This window comes from Clytia hemisphaerica, unplaced genomic scaffold (genome assembly GCF_902728285.1).
Source record: "Clytia hemisphaerica strain Z4C2 unplaced genomic scaffold, Clytia hemisphaerica genome assembly, whole genome shotgun sequence".
NCBI classification, from domain to species: domain Eukaryota; kingdom Metazoa; phylum Cnidaria; class Hydrozoa; order Leptothecata; family Clytiidae; genus Clytia; species Clytia hemisphaerica.
Window position 1 is genome coordinate 1137837 of NW_027103890.1, and position 15625 is coordinate 1153461.

A 15625-nucleotide genomic window follows, 5' to 3' on the forward strand; every position below is an offset into this window, starting at 1 on the left:
TGAATTGCTGCTTGTTGAATCCTAATACTGTACAAAATGTTCGATGTCTGTGGGTGTGACCTGGCTGTCTTCATCTTGTAAATTAATAAAAAGTGGAGCCACAGCCAAATCCTGGTTATTTTAGTTTAGTATGAGTAATTTGTCCAAAAAAAATAGCAATTCGTTATTTTGTTCTATATACATGACTGCAGTCTTTAAATAGTATTATATATGAGCACAAAAATTATCTATGTACATGTTTGGAGAAACTAAAAATATCAAAATGGGTTCGAGAGATTTTACAAGAAATCTTCTTGTGGTATTTTATGATGCAGCCAACCGTTTTGTGAATTCTTCGACATTTTTCGTTTGTTACCGCCTGATCTGTTCAAATTGGTCTAGAAAAAAAAGTCGTTTTTCTTGATAGTGTTCATTCGATAAAAGTTTGTCTCCATTTAGAAGACCATGATTCACACACTGTATCAAATATTGAAAGCAAGCGTGGACAAAACAAACTTATTAGCCATTAAAAATTTGTTTTTTTTGTTCATCCAAGAAATATTTGAAAAGGCTTCACCCGCGAAAACAAGTCCAACGAAATCTTAAAATTTCGCAGAAAGGCGTATTCGCGAAATTTAATCTGCGTGAAAATACATTCAATCAGTATATTTACCAAGGAAAGAAAACCCTTAATGAGTGAGAATTGTGAAAGGAAATGATACCTTGGAAAGCCAGCTTTGTACTTTGGTCAGCTGATCTTCATGATGATTTTCAATTTCATTCAACCGATTGACCCACGTGTTCGCAAAGGAAGCAATCTGTTCTCGGAGGTTTGTCACTTCAGATTTAAAAGCATGTCGTTGATATTCAATGATATCTGTAGATGACCAATTACCACCGTTCGATACCTTCCTATTGTCACCTAGTGAATGAGAAAAATAACGTCTAGGGATTTACTAATAAAACTCCCTCGGTTTTTTGAATTTCAGTCATTTTACATAGATCTATTTCCCCTTGTCGGAACTTCGAATGGCCGTTTTTCTATTGTAGCTGGTTACAATACCCATTTTGATTTGTTTTGTACGTTGTGTTGGCTTTAGCAAAATAAGAAATGAAATCAAACTACACTGTAAGGGTAAGAAACGTTCGGTATAATTCACTGTAAGGGTACTTTTTTACCGCTCAAGGGTTGCACTGTAAGGGTCCGATTTTGAAAGCCATTTTTTTGGCGACATATGCCGTCGTTTAGAAATCGAGTGCCTGGGGATGATTACTATGCGCATGCTAAATATTCACTTTTAAGACCATGACTCCGAAAGAAGATCTACCCTGATTGACGGATAGTCTACATAATATACATACTCTTGGTATATAGGCACTGTTATAGGCGGTGTAAGTGCAACCCTTGAGTGCGCAAAACAAGAGCAGTGCGCATATCCCAAAGAGTAGGTCTTTTACGCTCGAAACAAAGGAAGATATGTCGTAGCCAGATTGACGGACCGCTTTAATGATTCTCATCCAGATCTTACGTCAATCATGAAAAATAAACATTGGAACCCAGTTGTTTTTGTTTTTGATTTCAATTTTTGGATTTTGCATCTCTATAGAACAGAGCGGTGGTAAGTACGTAAGACGGCTGTTGTACTAGACGTACTAATACAAAAGTAATATAAACATACTGTCCATAGCTTTTTGTTTGGCCATTTGTTGTCTCCACAACCAATCCCAAAGCAATCCAACAATGACCAAGAAAGCGAGAAGGATACAGCCAAAGATCATTGTCTTGGTAAAGAAAGATGACGAAGAATCAAACAACCCAACCGATTCAGTCACCGTGTTTGACCCATGCTTAATCTCCTTCAATGGTTTAATGACTTTGGAAATAGTGTTATAAATAGTGGATTGTTTCTGTTCTGTGAATGTTCTCATCCGATTCTCAAGTTGGATTGCATCTCTTGCTAATACAACACCATAGACGAACACATGTTCCAGAATCTCTTGAAGTTTATATTCTTTCAATTCTGACTGATATTCACCGGCAATGTAAGTGTCCAGTAATGCACCCTGGATCTCATCGCGCTGTAAAGCTTGAATGATCTCACGGATGGAGTTGTATTCTGTAAAGAAAGAAGAGGAAAAGTGAACATAAAAAATGATTGAAGAGAGTGAAGAAATTCTTTGAAGTATATTTGGGCCTTTCCTAGTCCGAACTTGTAAGAAACTTAGATTTTTGTTTGAAATAGAATAAAGAAAATGAGTGATTTATATGTTCCTTTTTATAAGCATACAAAAATTTGAAAATCGAATCGGAGATGCTTTGGTCGAGGGCTTCACAATAGGCTTCTGCTCATCCTCTAGCGAAAAAGTTTCTTATAGGAAGTATAGGTCTGCGAATCAGACTAGCTTCACAAGGGTGAAAAATGCTTATATTAGGATGTTTATATCCCAAGAAAAATTCCGAAAATCCGTAAAATCCCAGCCAAAAACAGGAAAATACATCTTAGAAGGCTCAAGGTGATCCTTATCACCTGCTTAAATTTTTGCCATTTCTGAGCCTAGATATATGCTTATAAGTGCAATGCTTATAAAAAACATGTAGCGAGTTAGTGTGAGAGTGTTCGAGAGACATATAGTGAAGTTATATACACTGAAGAAAATACAAACTAATGACTAACCATAAATAAAAAAAAAGTAAACAAAAGGAATGCACAAGACAGAAAAGGAAGTGATAAGCTGAAGACCGAGGAAGAACTGAGATCAGGTGAGACATATATTTTCCCTACTGATGCTTTGAGAGTAAAAATTCCATCGCACGAAGCTATAGAAAGACCGATGTGTATATATTATTTATTTTTGGCAATAGGGTAGACTACATGGATAATACCTTTACCTTGAATATCGGCATTCCGTTTAACACCCAATCGGAATTCCTCGGAATTGTTTAAAGCGCCCACCCTCGTTCCGTACAATTTGGTTTCGCTTGTCAAAGTTGTGGTGGTCAGAACGGTTGTTATCGTTGCCGTAAAAGTTGAAATGATGACCAAACCAACTAAGATCCAAAAGACTCCAAATAAGCGTGCAGAAAAAGAGCGAGGTGCTTTATCTCCGTATCTAGAAACAAAGAAAAGGCAGTTAAAGTTAAATGTTGGATCAGGCAAGAAAAAGACAGATTTCTCATTTTTCAACCAATCGAAATAGAGATTTTTTCTACCTATCAAAATAATATCTTACCCGACTGTTGTCATGGTAATGAAAGCCCACCAAAATCCTTCCCAGGACCCTTGAAGGAATGATTGCGGAAATTCATCCGGGTTCTGAATGGTGTCCTACAAAAATAAAATGAGGAATTTGACCGTTTCCTTATTCTTACCACACACTTATGTGTCACAGACCCGGTGGAAGCCTTCCTAGCGCAATAAAAAAAAATACTTTCTTGTAAAAATAACCTGACATTTTATCACCGTTCAAAAACTACATTGAATCTCTACAGTGATTGAGACCTTTACTATAATTTCGACAATACCACTTTTCTGAACTTTTCAGCTGTGCATTTTAACAATAGGACCTGAAATCCTCATACATTGAGACAGGCAATTTCTATTCATTATAACTGCTTAGCTCAGTATCAGAGGCGCTTTATCGTCGATTGAGGTAAGATTTCACTTCCCAGACTAAGGTTCCAATTTTTCCAGGATATTTTCGCTAACTTGCCACAGCTCAAAATTGTGAGGGGTTGTTGCCAGAGTTACAGAAAATAGGTTGTGTCGAAGTAAAAGCTTGGCTAATTTTCAACAGTTCATTAGTTTACAAAATTGGAATCTTGCCCCAAACGACAATACCCTTCATGAACACATCCTTGGCCTCACTTACTAAGAACCATATGATGATACCAGACACAGAAGCCAAGAGAAGTGTCATCACCAAGATCGGCCATGATCCGGTCAACGAACCAAGTAAAGGGCTTGACGTTTGTTTGATATCTTTGACAAAGAAAGCTACGCCTGGTGATTCAACTATGAGAAAAAATAAAATGGGCAATGAACGGGCGATATGATGATCTAACCGAAAGGGCTAGTAGAGAGGGATCTTTAAGAAGAAAATGAAGCCTTAATATATTTGTACCGCATTTGCGATGTTAGATGGTGAATCTTTCGAAAGCTTGCAATATTACTGGTTAACATTGGTTTAGCTAACTGAAGTATAGAAACTTTAGTGATTTCTATAACTGTAGCATTCATACAGTTTATCAAGCTTACCAATGGGGATGAAAGGGAAATCTCGAAAGCTTTCTTGTTCCTTAGAACCATACATTGGGCATCCAAAATCTGTTTGATTAGCTTCCACCTGGTCTTCCACCTCTTTCGAATTATTCGCAGGTGGCATGTCGAACAAGATTTGTGAACAATTCTGACATATATCAGTGATGATGAGGTTGAGGATGTCTTTGAAGAGGCCTTCAGCTTTTTCGTGTGCTTCATCTTGCTCGATGTAGGGAATTCGTCTCCACCATTTAGCAAGGAATTGACCGGAACAACCGGGTGGTGGGAAACAACCAAGTGCTGAAAAAAAAAGCGGTTTAGAGGGTTGTTTGTGAAAGTTTGACATCTGCAGATGGGCAAGATTTTGTGTACAAGTTATAAAGATATATTATATATTGAGAGGTATTAGTTATATACATTCGAGTTATAGATGCTCTTCTTGTGAAGATTGACGAGTCCTAGTTTTAAATTTTAAAATTAAGAAGAGGTTCAAGTCAGAGCTTATTGAGTTAAGGCGACGTTCGAGTTTTAGAATCCAAATGATGAAAAGGTTCGAATTGAAGCTAATCTACTTATGGGGGAGGTCTGAGTTATTGATGAATTCAAATACTGAATAAAATTGCTTACGTTCACACTTGTCAGAACCTTCGCCTTTGAAACCATGATCACAAATACATCGATAAGAACCAAGAAAGTTATGACATGTTGCGTTGGCTGCACATTTGTATTTCTCAGGTTGTTTACATTCATCGATATCTGTGTGGAAAGAATGGAATATTCTACTCTGATAAACCCTATTGAGGACTTATCATATAGTGCAAACACGGAAATAGTGAAACAATTTCAATTTATCAGCGAGTCACTAAACTGAGACCTGAAGTGATTGGAGCATTGTACTAGTGATACAAAAGATCGCTCAAATGGCTCCTTAGTTGGGTGTTTTGCTACAAAATTTTAAAGTTCTTTCTCTATTTCAGCATTTCAGTAGTAAAGTAAACTTTTCTAATAAGCCTGAATCATGAAATACTTTCTAATAATAGGGCGATAACAAGCACATAAACGTTTCTTTCTACTCGAAGATATGTTCTAAGTCGATACTTTTTCGCCGGACGCCCTGTAGAAAAATCATGTAACCCATGGCCTAATTTACTCACCTTCACAATGGGTTCCATTTCCCAACCAACCTTGGTCACACTCACAAGAATAACTACCAGGAGGAGAGTTGAGACACGTGGCTTCAGCATGGCATGGATAAGGATCACGACCACACTCGTCTATATCAATACAAAGCCCCTTCTTCTTGTAAAAACCTGAAAGTAAGAAATCACGATGTAAGCACGTGTTATTCCTGGTATATTATGCAATATGAACCAAGTAAAGGGCTTGTTCTTTTTGTAAAAAGCTGAAAGTGATAAATGCGGATTTATGGCTGGTGATATTCGTGGTATATCATGTTTGCAGACTGGGTTCTAATGAAATTGTCAGATATTATGTAATATTTGGCGCAATTGTTTAACATTGACCTGACATCTGGATTTAAAACACCCCTTTCTCACAGACTTGGACTTGCATATAGTCACCACACCAGGATATCAACCAGTGACTCAAAAATGTCAAAAGTCTTGAGACAAAAGGTGAAAAAAACTTTAGTTTTTTATCCCTGCAAAGCCAGGACTGTTTAGTATTGCCGATTTCTGCCAAGTTTTGAAACTGCTCTTTTAACCTTCTTTAAAGATGGGGCACCAACGTTGTTTTGAATGCCCATCGTTATGCCCCGGACGTTATGAATGTTTGATGGATGTTGTATGTACGTACCTTCTGTGCAGTTACAGAAAAATCCTCCATCAGTGTTGATACAAAACGTGTTGTTCGATCTGGTCTGTTGTTGACATAACTCGGGTCCATGCCTCACGCATTCGTCAATGTCCTTGCATTGTTTACCATCTATGCCCTCGTAACCTAGCAACATGCGAGATTGAAAGATGTATATGGTTGTGAAACATTATAAATACATTACACGTTTTGTTTTTTTTGATAAGAACAAACTATATAAGAACATAAGGCTAAAAACACCCTATTTCTTTGGAAAATGATAAAAAATTTCCCCAAAATGGTCAAAATAAGAACATGTTAAGAACATTTTTAGGCTTAAAACTCAAAAAGTTAAGAACATCCGAAGACTTCAAAAATTTTGGATGTTCTTATAAAAAAAACGTGTACAGGTAGAGTCGATACTATACAGATTTATTAGGCAGCTACAACTTTCACCAGTATTTAAGATTGGTTTACAGTACCAGGATTTTCACGAGCTAAACGGAATCTTATGAGATTCTAACTTTTTTTTCTGTGGAAGTGAGTGAGAAAAAAAATTACAAATAAGATAAAACACCCCTGTGTCACAAAAGAAATTGCACTCCAAAACCATGGATTTTTTAACCTTGGAGCAATAGAATTTCTATCCCCATTTGGATTCCAACAGGAATTTTTATCCCCACTGAGGAAAAAAGTTCCAGAGAGGCTGTGAGACAGGGGTGTGATAAAGGTTAAAGAATATACTCACATGGTTCCCACTGCTATAAAATAGACTTAAACGTCTGTCTGACACCCGACCTAGGTAGGTAGGTTAACGTCTGACTCCATAAAGAGCCCAAAACTAACAGTTGTAGACAATGATAAGGTCTCTGAAAACTAGTATATGTAACACACTTTTTTGCATGATATGACTCGTTTCGAACAAACCTTTATGACACTGGCATTTATAGCTTCCAACAGTGTTGAAGCAATCTGAATCTTCGCCACAAATATTGTCCACTTCATCACATTCATTCAGATCTATTGTTGGACAAGAATATCTGTTATTTCCCTGTAAATCTCTTATCAGACACTTTGCACTACACAACCAACGTCGTCGTCGTCGTCGTCGTCATTTGATATGACATCTTAGATTTATGCCTCTTTACGCATTCTTTTTATTTATATTGTAGATTTAAGATAATAACCGGTTACTGTAGCGCCCGCCCAGCGTTTGCGTGATTGGGCCTTTTTTGGCGTAAGGGTGTGATCATCTATTATTTCAAAAAGCTTTATGCGCTAGTAAAAAGAGAATTCTTTTAGTGAGAAGGCGCGATGGAAGAATATTTTCACCATGATGGTGCTTTCAGGGAATCTGGTAACTTGTTATTAGAAGGCTACAGTAAAGATGTGTTCGGAGTTCTTAAGGACTATCCGTACTAATACTCCGTATTTTTTTACATCTGATGAGTGAGAAGCAAACAAACCTTGGCATTGGAATCCATCACCTTGGTAACCATCAAAACATTGACACGTGTAAGAACCAATAGTATTGATGCACTGCGCATGCGTGTGACACGGCTGTAATGTGATGTTATATAACTCTCGATGTGTCGTGTTGGATAATGTTAAGCACTCGTCCTCGTCTGTGATGGAAGATGAAAATGAAAAATAACCATTAGATTATTGACACCCAGCCTGGACAGAATATGTTAGATAGATGTTATCGTAATGTTATGTACCGCTGAAAAAACCCTGTCTCACTTTAGGGGGTCAGATAACAAATTTCGAAATCGCGATCGTTCTTGGATTGTCAAAATATTTGAATTATTTCTATACGCTCGCCATATGGATAGAATTAGAAGAAAATGAAGATTTATTTTGAGAAGAAGAGTATTTTGACTTTGAAGAAAAAATAATACCAGTAATGATTCACAGCCTAGAGAGAAACGAAATAGCCTTAACGTCTTTTAAGAAACCATAATATAAGAAGCTGCGGCTGGAATATGTACCGCATTGTCTTTTCAGTTAATTGCTGTTCCATCTCTGTCTCCGAGCTTTATAAGAACATCAAGATGCTCAGTTTATCATTGGTAGATAGTTTTTGAAATTTTCCTTCACAAAAAGTTTTTTTATTGCTAGATATCTTTGAATCTGTACCCAATAGAACACTTGAACTGATTTTGGACATATTCTAGGGGTATTTTGTGGAAACGATAGTTTTTCGCCAAAATTAAAATTATAAGAACTATATTTAAGATGACAACTTTCCTGTCAGTTTGAATGATAAATTTTGAAGGTGCTGGCTTGAAATTTTCACAGTATTATCTTGATGTACTATTTCATTGATTTCTAAAAAGATTTCACTGAAATATTGTGAAGGCATTTCGAGGCACTTTATCAATTATTGAGTTCTTTCAGCCCAGCCATTTTGTGCTTGTTTAATATTCTTATTGTTGATCTTTCCTGCACAATGATCTTATAATGCAAGTGTATTATCAAGGGCATATCATTAATGTCTAAAACTCACTGAGAAGTAAGTATTAACGACAAACCAATAAAATTTACCATTAAAGATGCTACATTACTTATTTCTTGATCAACAAATAGTCATCAAATACGACAGAGATAGAACAACAGAAATTCAAATGTTATCATTCCAGCCGTGGCTTTCTTATACTATGAAGAAACCGATGATAAATCTTTCAAAGTAAAAATTGCTCACCGTAAATATGAAGTGTGGCAGTTTGTGATTGAGATGAGAAGCCTTGATATTCTGCGGAACAGAAATAATGACCGGACTCTGCAGGCTGACCGCTCACGGTGTGGAAATCTCCATTTGACAGATGGGAATGTAACACATGTGAATACTGAAAAGAAAAAGTCAAAATTACATTTAAAACAGACTGGGGGTACAGCGAAATGGGTCCCTTTTTCACACCCTCAAAAGTCTCTAACAGGGGTACAAAAACCATAAAAAGCAATTGAGTCTCTGCAAGGGTTCAAATTCACGAAAATCGAAATTTCCTCTCTCAAAGGATCGTGATTTTCAAAAATTTAGACAAAAATCGAGTGAAAATCGACAAAAGGGTCCCAAAAATGCCAATTTTTCCTCTCTCTAAGGGTCGATTACCCGTCACCTCGATAACCTATACCAACCCCCCCCCCCCTCCCCCGGGAAAACAGATCAAAGTTTCCCTGTAATTTTCAAATATCAAGATCGCATTTTCTCACAATGTGTGTCAAAATTACAATAGCTGAATACATTGAGAACTATATAAAATTCAAAGGCCTAAAGAAAGGATGCATAAGAGAAGTTTTTACGAAAAAGATCGAAAAAGATCACGTTTAGGTCCGTTGTGGTAAAATAAACCGTACTCACATATCCAACTTTATTCCATGAGTATTTAACGTCTTGTTGTTGTTGGCCAGTGACTTGTGCTTGGCAAGTATAGTTAAAGATGAAAGATCTGTTGACGTAGTTAGGAGATAGGTGGACCAAGAAGACTGGAAACGACTCATCCACGATTGGCTTGTGAATGGCTATGATAAAGAGAAAATACCTTGGAATATTAGTTGTTTTAGTCTTACACTTTACTATCACTAATTTGAGCGTCCATTGCCATGTGACTCCTTCTCATCCACCAAAGACCCCTCCAAAAGTTTTTTTTTAAATATTCAAAGCGTAAAAACACTATTAATTCTAAACGTTTCGAACCTTCATCAGTCTAAATTCTACGTAATTCGTACTTTTATGTAATTTGAGCAAAAATGTCTGTAAACAGACCTGATATCTACTCATCAATGCGAAAATTTCAAATTCACGTGAGATACACTGTGGTACAGAGTAAAACAAATGGAGTCCTCTGGGAGAGTCAACAGTAATTCTTGGGGAAACGATGTTGGAATTCTCAACGGGTTAAGAAATTGCCTTTGGCAAAAAAATTGATTTTGGCTGACTGCGATCATGGACAAAATATCTGAGACAAAGGGGATTTCACTGCGAAATTTTAAACAACAGAAATTATTTTTAAGCGCGTTAAACTACACTTGGAGAGTAGAGTGTATAGCATGAGACTTAAGACTTAGCACCTTAGAATCTCAGGGTTTAAGAGCTCAAATTTGCTCCAATAAGGCTTTGAATTTAGCCTAAAAGCCACCGAACCCCTCCAAAATCGAAATATTCAATTAAATTGGAAGTGCTAAAAAAGCAATTCTCGACCAAACTTTAAATTCTGAAAAACATTAAAATACACTAAAATCTCAATATATTTCCACCATGATTGTGGAGTTAACCTAATTTTTTTCTTTTCACCATGTATGTAACAAAAAAGACAAACCTTCAATGTAAATTTGAACCATAGAATTTGGTTGGATGAAGTTCGTTTTATTTTGACATCGAACGTGTAATTGCAATCTTTCTCCTCGCTTCATGAAAATCCTGTACGATGCTTGTAACAGATAGGTATTAGCTCCTGTTGGTTGAGGTGACGTCATTGAGAATTTTTTGATCACGTTGCCAGCAACTGCAATATACATTTCCCTACAAGAGCAAAGAATTTTCATAGGAAAGGATAAAAAGTTAAAAAACTAAGGGTTTTCCCAATTGGAAAAATTCAAAAAATTTCCAGCACAAAAAAGTAAACATTAACATATTATATTTGAAAAAGAATGAAAGAAATTCGATACTTAGAAGTCAGCTAAATTGACAAATGCATAAAAACTTTTAGACCACTCCGTTCCTATTAGGACTTGATGAATTGCTCTAAATAGCTTGATTTTAGTATACAAATATCTTATTTTGGCGGTTTTTTAAAGGTTAAATTTCCGATTCCCCCGGACAATTAGGTACCCGTTTATTCTATTTTGAGAAAATTTCGGACCCACCACTATTCGGGACCTTATACGGATAGAGGGCTTTAGAGTTTCATTATTAGACTATGATTTTCTTAAACTTCATTTACTTACTCAAGTTTTTTTAGATTGCGAGTCTTGACAAAGATATTGGCATTGATTACAACTGTCTGTGAGATGTTTGCAATATGAAGGCTGTCACAGTGTGTTCCATCTGAACATCTCCAGCCTGAGAGAATGCTAACTTTATTTGAATTATGGCATATTTCATGGACTTTGTCAATTCGTATTGTGTTTAACTGTTTCAGATTCAACGCGTAGAGTTTCCGTCGTTGTAATTCAACGTCATCGACTTGAGGTGAGTATTTGATTTGTTGACCTTTTTGTAAATTGACCAAAATCTTGATACGGATATGCTTTTTTTCTTGGTACGAAAAGATGAATAGTTTTGGAGAAGTTGATGTATCTCTTTTTGTTATTGTTCTGCTGTTCTGGTGATTTTTCTCAACGGAAAATTCGAAATGGATTCTCTTATTTTGAGAGCGTTCCAATGTTACCAGATATTCATATAATCCACCAGCTTCTATATCTTGTATATCTAAAATTAAATGAGAAATCCTTTTCTAAAGTGCACTCAAACAATTAGGGTAGGGAATGTTAGTAGAATACACAGGCCTTTATAAAAAAGGTAGCATCATCTGAGCATCAAGCAGACAATCATCAAAAACCTTTTTGGAATAATGCCACCAAAAAGGTCATGGTCCGACTGTGGATCAAAACCCCGATCTTGCGCATAGTAGGCAGATGCTTTGACCGCTCTCATGCTACGGTAATATCCAAGACGTAAAAATCATCATACCTTTACCATAATCAGTGTCATCCGTTACCAAACTTTTGGAAAGAAATAGATCAGAGGTTGGTGGAATTTTCAGTGGATTCTCTTTTAACACCAGTAAAGTAATGGTCGTTTGTCTAGTCGCAGTGAAAGAAGAGGATCGGTCAGTTTCGACCAAAACTTTAATGGAATCCTCAACATGAGCTACTACGACCCCTGTCATGTGTAACGAAACAAACTCGTTGCACTTTAATTCCTCTCTGTAGCCTTGTATGGTCGTTTCAGTTTTTCTGAGAAGAATTTTAGCTTTCAATCTGTGACGTTGATGATTCTGGCATTTTAAATGTCCTTCTAAAGTCACCATCAGAAGAGCTGTGGATGATTTCTCTGCTTTTAAATAGTTGACTACAGTGAAATACTTCCCATTCGAATGTTTGCGTTTTGGTGCGACGAAATTTAAGACGGATTGAACGCCTGCTCGCGTGTCCACGCGGAGATGTTTGAATCTTGCTTTGCCTTCTTCGTTATTCGGTAACATTAAGCGTGCAGTTTGTAACGTCTCGATAATATAGCTCCCTCCTTTGAGATTTATGACTTCCATTTTAATTTCAGACCCCTTTCGAGCGTAGAAACCTTCGGTTAAAGTAAAACTGACTCGCGTTTGATTTTCATTTAGTTGTCTTTGGAACTTCTTAATAGGTTTCCAGAGTCTTCCGAGTTTGAAATCGAATTTTACACGGATGTGAGAATCCGAGACATTACCGAGAATCAAATTCAAAGTTAGAAGATAGAAATTATCGCCATCGTTGAATTTAAAAACAGGGTTAACCTCTGCGCGTGTACTTTTATCCTTGGTCATTCTGGTCTGTAAAGTTTTCGTCGTCTCATCTTGTGAACGAAGAAATGTGATTTGAAAGAAAGATTCCTTGACGATTACGTCATTTAAAGGCGTGGACGCACTGACCATCAACTGTTGCCCTTCTTTTAATCGCATAATCGAAGCAACAAAACATTGGTCAGTTTGGCCAGTGATACATTTACTCAATGTGTTCCATTTCATTCGATTTTCATCCAACCTTGACATTACAATGAATTCTATATCTTCTTTAATATTTTGCAAGTAAAGGTTCAAAGATACGTGATAAGTACCCTCGTGTTGAATTGTTATAATATTTCTCACAGCTTTCGTTACCATATTGAAATTGGATGTTGCTTCCATTGTCAAAGCAACAGGATACAGGCTGCCATTATGGATCTTTTCATCAGAAATAGGTACAACAGCATAAGTAGATGAATGCGTCTGAAAGCTCAGTTCTGAAATATAAATGCTCGTCTGATCACCCACGATTTCGATTGGATTTGGTGATTTATTATGGATAATAATTGAAATATCTTGACTGTCTTGGATGTAAAATACACCTGCTAGTGTTGCCCAAAGACTCCCTTCATTTTGCCTAGATAACGAATATTTGTTCGTTCTTTCATCAATACAAAGCTCAACATCAACAAGGTCTGTAGGCGCATCCATGGATTTCATTTTCACTTGAACATAGACAAAATACAATGAAGATTTTCTTAACTGAAACATGGCACGGTTCTTAAGAAATGCCGTATGGTTGTGAAAAGTTCGCCAATGCTTTAAAGTTTGTTTACTTTCACTTTCGATTTCGTTGTTTTTCTCGATGATTGCTTTTTGAGATTTATCATCATGAGACGAATAGGAGGCCTGGTAACCATAAATTGTTTCAGTGCGCATGACAGAGTAAACAGAACGCTTATCGATAATGGCTTTACAATCGAATGTTTTAACCGACAACAAGATATTTCTCTTTTCGTTAATTCGATGGATCCCGCTATACGTCATGGTCACAATTTCACTTAAATCCTCAAAATACTCCTCCTTAATGACGTCACGTACGTCATCATTGCGTAATGATAGCATCACTTTACCATAAACATTACGTAATGTTAATTGCACAGTAATGACGTAATAAGCGCTTTCTAGTGCAGTGTATTGACCAGTGGCAGCAGAGAACCCATAGCTAGTTTCAAACATAACATTCCAGTTGACAAGCACTTGTTCGTAATCTTGGCTTTTGACTGTTTGTATTTCATTTGGGTTGGCAATAAAGCCTAACGTGTACGCGAAATTGGAAATGAAATGTATCGAGATTACAGTTTTCTGGCTGATTGTGTTTGAATGGGAACAATTTACATCAACTGTAAAAGTTTGGTTTTCATTTAAAAGTAGAATTTGATTCAAATGCAAGACATTGATTCTCGATGTTGATTTACCAATTGATGTGTAGCTTTCCTTTTGATTTGTATGAATTCGTATAGCGAAGTCTTTGGACGTCGCTTGCTCTAGATGCACGTAAAGAGATGCAAAATAAACTCCTGAACGTTTCACAAAGAAAGTTGTGCCATCCATTTCAAAATCGGACATAAAAAGTCCTTTCTTGTATTGCCCACTCTCCCAGTGACTTAAAGAAACCCATTGATTAGAAGTGGTAAGGTCTTGTTGTGAATCCATTTGGATGTGACCTCCACTCACTGGTAATGTAGAAGCTCCTGAAGGTATAAAAGAAGATGATTGTAACGTCGGTGAATATATTTTGAACAATGACTCCTAGTGGAGTCCAGTGAGCTGAGGTTGATGGCTGTATTTTCCCCTAAGGCTCTTAAAGGAGTTATCACTGTGATAATCTGCCCTGAACCAAACCTATCAAACTTCTAGTGTTTTGAGAAGATTGGGACCGACTTTAACCTAGTCAAATATTCAGTTAGATCTCAGTTGACACAGAACGTTAAAAGGACATTAGCTGGCTGTTAGATTAATTTAAAGGAGCTTCAGACTTTAAAAAACTATTTTAGGAGACCGACCTTTGGGATCCCTAGCATCTTTTACGGGAGAGCGGTATGGAGTTGAAATTACTAGACTGAATCTCAAGCCTAATTCGTAGATTCCCCTCTCAAAAAAAAACTCAAAACTACACCTATTTTCAATCTGATATCGTGAAGATGCTTCGACCACGAAATATCACGGATCCTAATGGTTAGTCTCCTATTTGAAATCTACTTACCTTTGAACAATATGCATAAAGTGAAGTATAACAAAATCCATCTGCATGCTTCTTTGTCAAATTTGAAGGGGTGTGCTCCCATTTTGAGTGAGGTAGTGTGATCAGGCGAGGTAAATCATCTTTTAGCTTCTACTGTACTAGTTTCCAGGCTTTTTCTAGAAATAACCAAAGATTTGTACTAGTAATAACATGGTTTAGAGGGTGATTTTGGATTAATAACCCCGAGGTTCATTGAAAACATTTCAAAATAGCCCGAACGAGCCCGAACGTAGTGAGAATCGCCCGAGAATACCATGTTATTTCGCGTTAATTATATGGTCAAAAAAAGAATTGAAGAACACTCAATTGCTATTCTTTTCGAAACTATAAAAAAACATTCGACTGACACTCTTATTTTGATTGGCTTAAAAATTTCGTACGATATTTTGTTGACCAATCAAAATATCGCACGATACTTTTCTTTCAACCAATAGAAATTTTTGTTTACATCAGGGCGATTACAAAAAAGCGGGGCTATTACGGATTTATCGCCCCGCTCGTCCTTTACAAATCTAAGCTAAATGTAATCAACCATATAATTATGGCGTCAATATATCTATCCCAGGATTCAAGATGCTGTTGTTACCAGAGATTTGCATTCACTTATACCCCTTGTAGTGAGCGATGAAGCAGAGCTTGTTCCTCAACAGAGTCTAAGCGCATAGGCGTCAATAAAGAGGAGAGGATACAGAAAAGTCTTCGTCTCTCAAATAACACACAATTCAACTTTGACCAAAAGAATCAAGACTTATAAAAATACTGTTGATCCTTTTAAACTGACTCCA

The 15625-nt window shown here is 36.7% G+C and overlaps 1 protein-coding gene across 1 annotated transcript; it reads right to left on the minus strand.

Moving 5' to 3' along the window:
* Window positions 1-1632: 1632 nt before the first annotated feature.
* LOC136808650 (uncharacterized) lies at window positions 1633-14952 on the minus strand. Its single transcript, XM_067065199.1, has 16 exons — window positions 14802-14952; window positions 11743-14289; window positions 10998-11481; window positions 10370-10572; window positions 9412-9572; window positions 8755-8899; window positions 7517-7675; window positions 6978-7070; window positions 6054-6197; window positions 5393-5548; window positions 4866-4994; window positions 4236-4538; window positions 3850-3992; window positions 3211-3305; window positions 2870-3090; window positions 1633-2096 (listed from the first exon to the last, which is right to left on the minus strand). Exons 1-16 carry the CDS (start codon window positions 14881-14883, stop codon window positions 1633-1635), a joined length of 5529 nt encoding a protein of 1842 aa, XP_066921300.1. The 5' UTR covers window positions 14884-14952.
* Between the last annotated feature and the right edge of the window lie 673 nt (window positions 14953-15625).